Genomic DNA, 7,972 nt, shown 5'->3' with positions numbered 1-7,972 from the left:
CCCCAATGAATTACCCCCCGCTGACTCAGCGGGTTTAGATTCTCGTGGTAAGCCCAGCACAGATAGCCCATTGTATAGCTTTGTGCTTAAGAAACAAACAAACAACCCTGTGAATTTGTGTTTTTTCTTTTTGTTTGTTTTTGAATTTCGCGCAAAGCTACACGAGGGCTATCTGCGCTAGCCGTCCCTAATTTAGCAGCGTAAGGCTAGAAGGAAGGCAGCTAGTCATCACCACCCACCGCCAACTCTTGGGCTACTCTTTTACCAACGAATAGTGGGATTGACCGTCACATTATAACGCCCCCACGGCTGAAAGGGCGAACATGTTTGGTGTGACAGGGATTCGAACCCGCGACCTTCAGATTGCGAGTCCAGTGCCTTAACCACCTAGCCATGCCGGGCCAATGAATTTGTGAGAGAGGAGATTACCATGCGAAATATTCGTGTGACCTAAAGGGTCTGATAAATCTTTCATGGGTTTAGGAAAATTGATATTGCAGCATTTATAAAAGGTTAAGATTGCTCTAAGGTACATTTTTAAACCATTCTTTGTTGGTTCTACTGCATCATGATACTGCCACACGTAAATGGGCGCCATCTTCAAGGTATCCGTTTTATGAAAACAAATACGTTGAAAATCATATTCCAACTTCTTTCTTTCTGTAAAGCCCATCTTCATTGGAGTCCTAGCGATCTGTCGGTGAAATATGAGGAGTGATGAGAAGTGCACCACCAAGCTTTGAAATGGCCTAATTCAGAAGTGTCTATATACGAAACGACCTTATAATAAAACCTCTCAAAACACAAGAGAGGTGTTTTGGTACTGGTAGATAGAGGTATTTCGGTGACAACCAATTAGAGTCCACTATGGAAAAAATTGTATTTGCCTAATAGTCAACCAAGGTCTGTGTGAAATCAGGGCTTTTCGTTTAAACTACAATTTCTGTTTTGTATGATGATTAGTTTCAGTGCAACTTTAACTAGAATGTCCAGAAAAAAAGCTATATGTGGCCTTTGCACGGTTCAAAGACTTGCGAGCACATGTAAAGAAAAAACATTCGGGACTTGGATTTGATAGAAGCCTCAAATATCAAGGGGTTCGACATTTAACGTTTTGAGCAGTTAAAATAAATTCCTTTGATCGTGACTACTTTTTGGAGTAAAAAGTGACTGAACACAATATAAAACAGACCGAAAGGAATTTATATTCATCACTCAATTACAATCAAAATGATGAATGTATAAACGGAAAACGGCAGCTCTACCGTTTTTTTTTTTCGTTTTTTTTTCAGAAACCTGTACGAAGAACTTCAAAATCTGTTCTTTCTAGGCTTAAAAATTATATCATTACGTACAATATTCCACAATGTTATTATTTTCAGGGCTCATGTGCTACCTACAACATTGTTGGTTAATCCCAACCAAAAATAAAGGAGGCTGTATTCTCAAGGTATTACCTGACCTGCCTGTGGAAAAAAAATCGCTGACCACTTTTTAAACTTTGCAGCAATCTTCCCAGTGAGAAAACTCATATGACTCTATAGATGAATGATCCAGAAAAACAAGTAATTAGGATGAAAGGAAGTCAGCCACTTCCTTGACCAAAGTTCTAGGGTTAAATCTCTATGTATTTATATTAATGAATATTTTACATTTTTGTTAGTGTAAGAGTTAAATATAAGTCAGAAAATGTCTAATACGTCTATATACTACGTAAAAAAATATTTTATTTCTTGTTAAGATGCGAATTTGTAACATTAATAATTTCTACAGTGCTTCGCGATGATGATTATTAACACCCCATTACAGTTATTGTAGTCCTATTATATGTTTCATATGTATTTATATTTTCTGAATTTCGCGCAATGCTACTAGAGGGAAGGCAGCTAGTCATCACCACCCACCGCCAACTCTTGGGCTACTCTTTCACCACCGAATAGTGGGATTGTCCGTCACATTATAACGCCTCCAAGGCTGAAAGGGCGAGCATGTTTGGTGGGATGGGGATTCGAACCCGCGACCCGCAGATTGCGAGTCGAGCTCCCTAACCACCTGGCCATGCCGGGCATAAACAAACATAGCGATCTGTAACAGTGATTTGCTAATTACTTACCTAAATGTGTCACGCTAGTAAATAATATATGTTCATCCAATTCACGAAACAAATAGTCACTTAGTGGTTGTTTTCGTTCTTTAACCTTTAATAGATTGTTTATTGATTAGTTTTAAAATGTAAGTTACTGTGAATAACTGATTAATAAACTATAGTTGCGAAATGGTGTGGATAACTGATTGCTAAAGAACAGCTCAAAATTGGCCAAATGCTTATTGTGTGTGTGACGGATTTATTATTCTATATTTATTCTAATATCGATGTTTATTTAAATTGAATTTATATTTAGAAATGTACATAAATTATACTGTTAAATATGTATTGCGAAATTCCCGCCTATTCTCTAAAGTTGTAAATGATTCTCGTGTGTAAGAATCAACAATATATATGTGTACGTAAACGCTGATATAGCTTTGTATCGTTACGTAATCTGAATTTTTGAGAAACTCTACAGACGCCTATAAATATAATCAACGCGACATGTCTAAAAGAAAGAGTATCTATTATTAGTTTGCTACAATCAGTGTGCTATAAACTTCGGAAGCTATAAATATAACTGTGATTAGCGCTTATTAATCGGAAACTTCAGATATAATCGAATTGTACTACATCAACTGGTAATTAGCTCGCTCATCGTGAACCTTCAATATGATATCAAGGAAGTTCCAGACTAGAAAGAAGACTTTATATTGCTTGTAAGTTTGTGAAACTTTTGTTTATAAATCATTGTTTTTGATAACTATTTGTAATAATTGTTATTGTAAATTGTATTGTTGTTTGTATATTAAAACATATTTGTATTAAAAAAGAAATCTGTGTGTATTAATCTTGTTGGTAAATATCATAAATTGAAGATATGTCGGCATATATTTAACTACTAAATCTAAATTATAATTTAACTCAGTTTTAGGCTATTTGAAATTCTAATACGTAACGTGTGTAATTGTAAAGTATTGTGAAATACTGATTACACATATTTTAATAACTATAAAATAGAATGTTTAATATATTTTTGATTTTTAAGCATGAAATATCATAGATGAATGCTTATATTTTATGCGGCTTAAAATAAGTTTCTCTATAAATTTTTAATTGCAGTTATTAAGTCGAATATTGTAACAGTTTATTTACCTTTAGCTGTTACAGGAGCGGGGGGTAAATTTTGAGCTTCAAAAAACAACGGAAGACCATAATCAGTTATCTTTAACACCCATCGGCTATCAATGACGCAGTTTTTTGATGTCAGGTTCCCATGATGCTTCAGTGGACAAGAATGAAGATATCTCATACCCTAAAAGAATCCGTGAATATAAAGCAAAATGAACATTGTATATATTTTATAGTCACAACAGAAAAAGCTCTAGTAAATTTAGTATAAAAATGTAAGTTTAGATCCTAGAAAACTATATAAATAGATTGCAATCATTGTAAACGTTGACCTGCAAACAACTTTAAAGAAATATGTCTTTAACAGAAGCATAAAATACCGACAATAAAACTGTATGGGATATTTTGCAACAAGGAAACCAACAGAAAATTCTCAGCAGATACATTCAATTCAATTTTAAATTTTCAGAGCATAAATCATCTAAATATAATGCAAGTAGATCTAGAGGTCTTACGATGATGATCAAACAATTTTCATCTAGAATATAGATCATAACTTGTTTAAGCGAGCCAAACTCCATTCAGGTTTGTAGAGTATTTATTAGAGCTAGTATTAATAAGATTCACTTTAACCACTTCTATAAAGTATTTACTGTTGCTGGTTTTAACAGGACCTACTTTAATCAGGCCTATGAGATAATTATTATACCTAACCTATAAAATACATATTTTTACGACAGCGGAAGTCGCGTGACGCTGGGAGCATGTGCGCTGGAGTTTCTCGAAGGATCATGAATTATTGGGGAGGTCCGAGTTTGTTCGAGGCGCGCTTTTTTTTACTATATAAGCCTGGCGAGAAAAACCAGCGCGATGGAAGAGATATAGATAGATACAGAGATAGATAACTGAGTCAAGCGAAATGTAGGCACCGTAAGAAAAGTGTGTAAATCACTGTGATTTATATCGTGTGTTATAAAGGTTGTTAAGTTTAATTTGTTTGTTTTTAATTATGCACAAAGCTACACAAGGGCTATCTGTGCTCTGCTCACCACGGGTATCGAAACCCGGTTTCTAGCGTTGTAAGTCCGCAGACATACCGCTGTGCCACTGGGGGGCAGTTAAGTTTAAAGTGATTGTGGAAATTCTGTGTATTACAAAGTTGTATCGAGAAAGAATAAACTAGTTTTAGTTAAGAAAGGACTCGTATCGCTGAAGTTCCTCGGAAAGAATTTATACCGGAAATTAACAAACGAGCAGAGACGTAACAATATTATAACTAATCCTAATGAGACTTACTTTAACCAGGCCTGTAAAATAATTATATCTAACTTATAAAATAGTTATTAGTTAGTCCTAATGAAACCAACCTGTTGTATAAAATCCCTTTTAAGGCTTATTATTATTATTATTTTACATTATCTGCGTAATAACAGGAAGTTCAAGGGCCCAGAAGGCAGAAGAACGAGTGTGTGTTGATATGTCGCTGGATAAATCAAAGAGAAATCCGTTTCAGAGTGAAGACGAAAGCAAACACGTCAAATGCTAACGGATCAAGGTAACTATTGTAAAACCGGAAACGAAGACGAATGAAAAAAAAAAGATACAGTTTATAGAAAAAAATGGGAAGCGGTAATTAAAACAAATAAAATTTCCTTAAATAATTTTTTTTAACTGAACCGGAGTTGAATTATTTACTACACTTCACAACTGCAAAATTAAGCTAAACCTAAATAAATAAACGCAGATAAATTTAACTAGTACATCGTGGATTTTTGAAAGCAGAAAATAATTTTTTTTAAAGTACTAAAACTAGTTTAACAGTTAACACTGCTTCTAAAGCTGACAAATCACATGAGGAAATTATAGGACTTTGGAGGCTATTTCTCACCCCGTGTGACAGTTAGGAAATCTATAATATTTCTTTGACACTAAAATATGTTATAATACTAGGTAAAGTAAGCCTTACTAGCAAAACTTTTGAGACTTGTTCTTAATAATTACAAACATGTTTGAAGCTGGATAATATTGACTAAAGATTAATACATGAGGTTTTTTAAAAATGTTACTCAAACTAAAGTTATAGATTACAGTACATTTCAAAAAGGCTTATACTAACAAGATATACAGGTTCTATGGCTGAACAGATTTTATGCTCAGTGTTTTAATTACGTTTAATAGGTTCCTACTAAGATCTCTTCCAAATGTTTTTATAGATTTATAAACTCAAACAAGATTTTTATTTTTATTACATTTACAGATCATAACAAAACTGACGCTAAACCAAAGTTAAACAGTATACTCCATAAGCTGATAAACAATAAGGTTGGTTTCAATCAGTTCAACTTAGCCCTAAAGATAAATACGACTCACCTTATTCAGCTTCATAGATAACGGAAGGTTTTAAAAGAAATTTTTCCAACTAGAGTATAGGTTATAGTACGTTCTAATTAAACTTGCTATTAAGTAGATCTAGAGATCAGTATAGCTAAGAAAATGTTAAACAAGAAAAAAATCAACTGAATTTTTAGAATATAAGGTCCTAATAAGACTTACTCTAACTAGATCTGTAAGCAGAGACAATTTAAATGGCCAGTCCAGTGTAATATCCTCACTAGCCAGAACGTCTGCTAGACTTCCACGTGAACAGTGCTCCCACACAAGGGCAGGTTGTTGAGGGTCGGACAGACACCCCAAGAAAGGATTGATGTTTTCGTGACGCAACTCATAAATCTAGGAGAAAAAGAAAAAAATATAAATTTTAACTGAAGTTTTTGTCAACCGTTATAATAATATCATTTCCCTTGGCTTAGCACAAGACTGTTGTCAGCATCGAATATGGCGCGAGTGTTCCGTTCCTTATCCGAATAGTTTTTCGTATGATTTTTACTCCAATTGATAAGTAAGAGTTCTAGTAAACTAGTTTTTTTTTATCAATCTGCCTGAAACGCTTCTAATTCTACAACGTAGAAAGGAGCACTTTAATATGAAAGTTTTATAAAGGTCAGTAAGTAATACATACAAGTTAATATTTCCTCTTAAATACAAACACCTTCGTAACGTGCTAGCTTTTGGATGAATTATCTGGTTTCTAACATTATGTATATTTAATAGTTAGACTCCAGCGAACATATTACTATAAACTCAAGTACTTCATAAGATAGTGAACAGTATTATCATATTTCTGTTAATCTGACAAATCTAATTATACCTGCTCTTAAGTAGACCTATAAATCAACAAAGCTAAATAAAGATTAACAAGTCGTAATCTATCCAGGACTAGGTGTCATTATATTAAATAAGGAAAAATAAGCTAAACTTTAGAACATAAAGTTCTACTCTAAGTACACAATGGGTAACTTAGATTAGGAAAAACAAGAAGAAAAAGAAAGATGTCTCCACAAATGTTCGTTCGATTCTGTATATTGTTATTCATTTTTATCTGGAATTATTCCAATGATTAACAAAAATTCATGTTTTTTTTTAAAGAAATTTTTACAGTTTCTCAGTTTAGATTGTTGTAAAAAACATTCTGCTATAGCACATTTGTTTCTGCGAACCATATCTTATAAAATTGTTTTACTTTAGAGGGTTTAGTAGCTCAGAGAGATCTTCTACTTCAGAATAAATAATTTGTTTTTCAAGTTTTGTCACAGTTTATTTTTTAGCCTGAATTTTCAAGTTATAAAGAAAATGTAGTTTATAAGATAATAAGTCATTCTATAAATCTGAAATAAGAGTTTCATTGAATTCTAGAGGATCCAACTTTTTTGTTTTTCAAAAAGCAAGTACTTATTGGCTATTGTTCACTGTTTAACCTCTAGAGACAAGACGACAGGCTTGAGAGTGCTTTAATTATGTATAGTCCTGCAATACCAGTATATCTAGTATATTATATCTTAAGGGTAATTCTTGTGATATACAGCTTATGAATTTTTAATAGATAACAAGTAACACTAATATTCTAGTTAATAATTAATTACTGCTTTATTGCTTTCAAGCTCTCATACCTCCAGAACAACTGCGTGAGAATGGTTAAATAATAAATGTGTATTTATTTAAAAAAGTCAAAGCATTTCGTTGGTTTTTTAAGAATTAAAGATCCTATTTAGTATATATATATATATATATAATGAATAATTTGTAAGTTTATCCAAAAACTTTGGAGCAATATTATGAAGAATTCTAATATATTTCAAAACGTAACCATACTGTTCGATATGATTTCGTTCTGTGTTTACCGAACTGAATACTTAGTCTTGAATGAAAAATAATCAATAAAATAACTATCGCTGATAATGAAATGGAAAACACTATCCTGAAGAAAATGGGTGTTGAAACGAGCTTTAGGATACATATTATGGAGTAGTCGGTCTTGAACGAAAAACAATAACAACAACAAAAATTAGAATTGCAGTTAAAAATATGGAAAATAACAAACCTGAAGAAGCTGGTTCATTGCTTTTGCTTTCATTTCGAATGTTGTGGTGGTATAGAAGTGTTTTAAGTGCACCATGTCGCCCTAGAAAATCAAAGAATGCTGATAAGTATGGATAACTTGCATATGTTCGTCTGATATAAGTCGAACATTTAAACAATTTCAAGTAGGACAAGAAATAGACAGTGACCACTTGCCGGTTTGGTGTATTTTCAATCTCTCCCCCCAAACTAATAAATCAATTGTAACTGACAAATTTAATTACAAAAAAGCAAATTGGACTAATTATAAAACAAACAAATATGCTTCCAACAACA

General features: G+C 32.9%; 1 protein-coding gene across 1 annotated transcript in view; it reads right to left on the bottom strand.

The window, feature by feature from the left end:
- The window catches only part of LOC106473163 (retinal guanylyl cyclase 2-like), an 87,340-nt gene that overhangs the window by 35,015 nt on the left and 44,353 nt on the right, over positions 1-7,972 (bottom strand). The window contains exons 7-9 of the mRNA XM_022402711.1: positions 7,659-7,739; positions 5,774-5,950; positions 3,245-3,404 (exon numbers count right to left, since the gene is read on the bottom strand). Coding sequence (XP_022258419.1) covers positions 3,245-3,404; positions 5,774-5,950; positions 7,659-7,739 — 418 coding nt within the window. The remainder of the gene's footprint in view (positions 1-3,244; positions 3,405-5,773; positions 5,951-7,658; positions 7,740-7,972) is intronic.

This window comes from Limulus polyphemus, unplaced genomic scaffold (genome assembly GCF_000517525.1).
Source record: "Limulus polyphemus unplaced genomic scaffold, Limulus_polyphemus-2.1.2 Scaffold127, whole genome shotgun sequence".
Classification (NCBI taxonomy): Eukaryota; Metazoa; Arthropoda; class Merostomata; order Xiphosura; family Limulidae; genus Limulus; species Limulus polyphemus.
The sequence above is the reverse complement of the archived record's forward strand: the minus strand, read 5'-3'. Positions and strand labels throughout refer to the sequence as shown.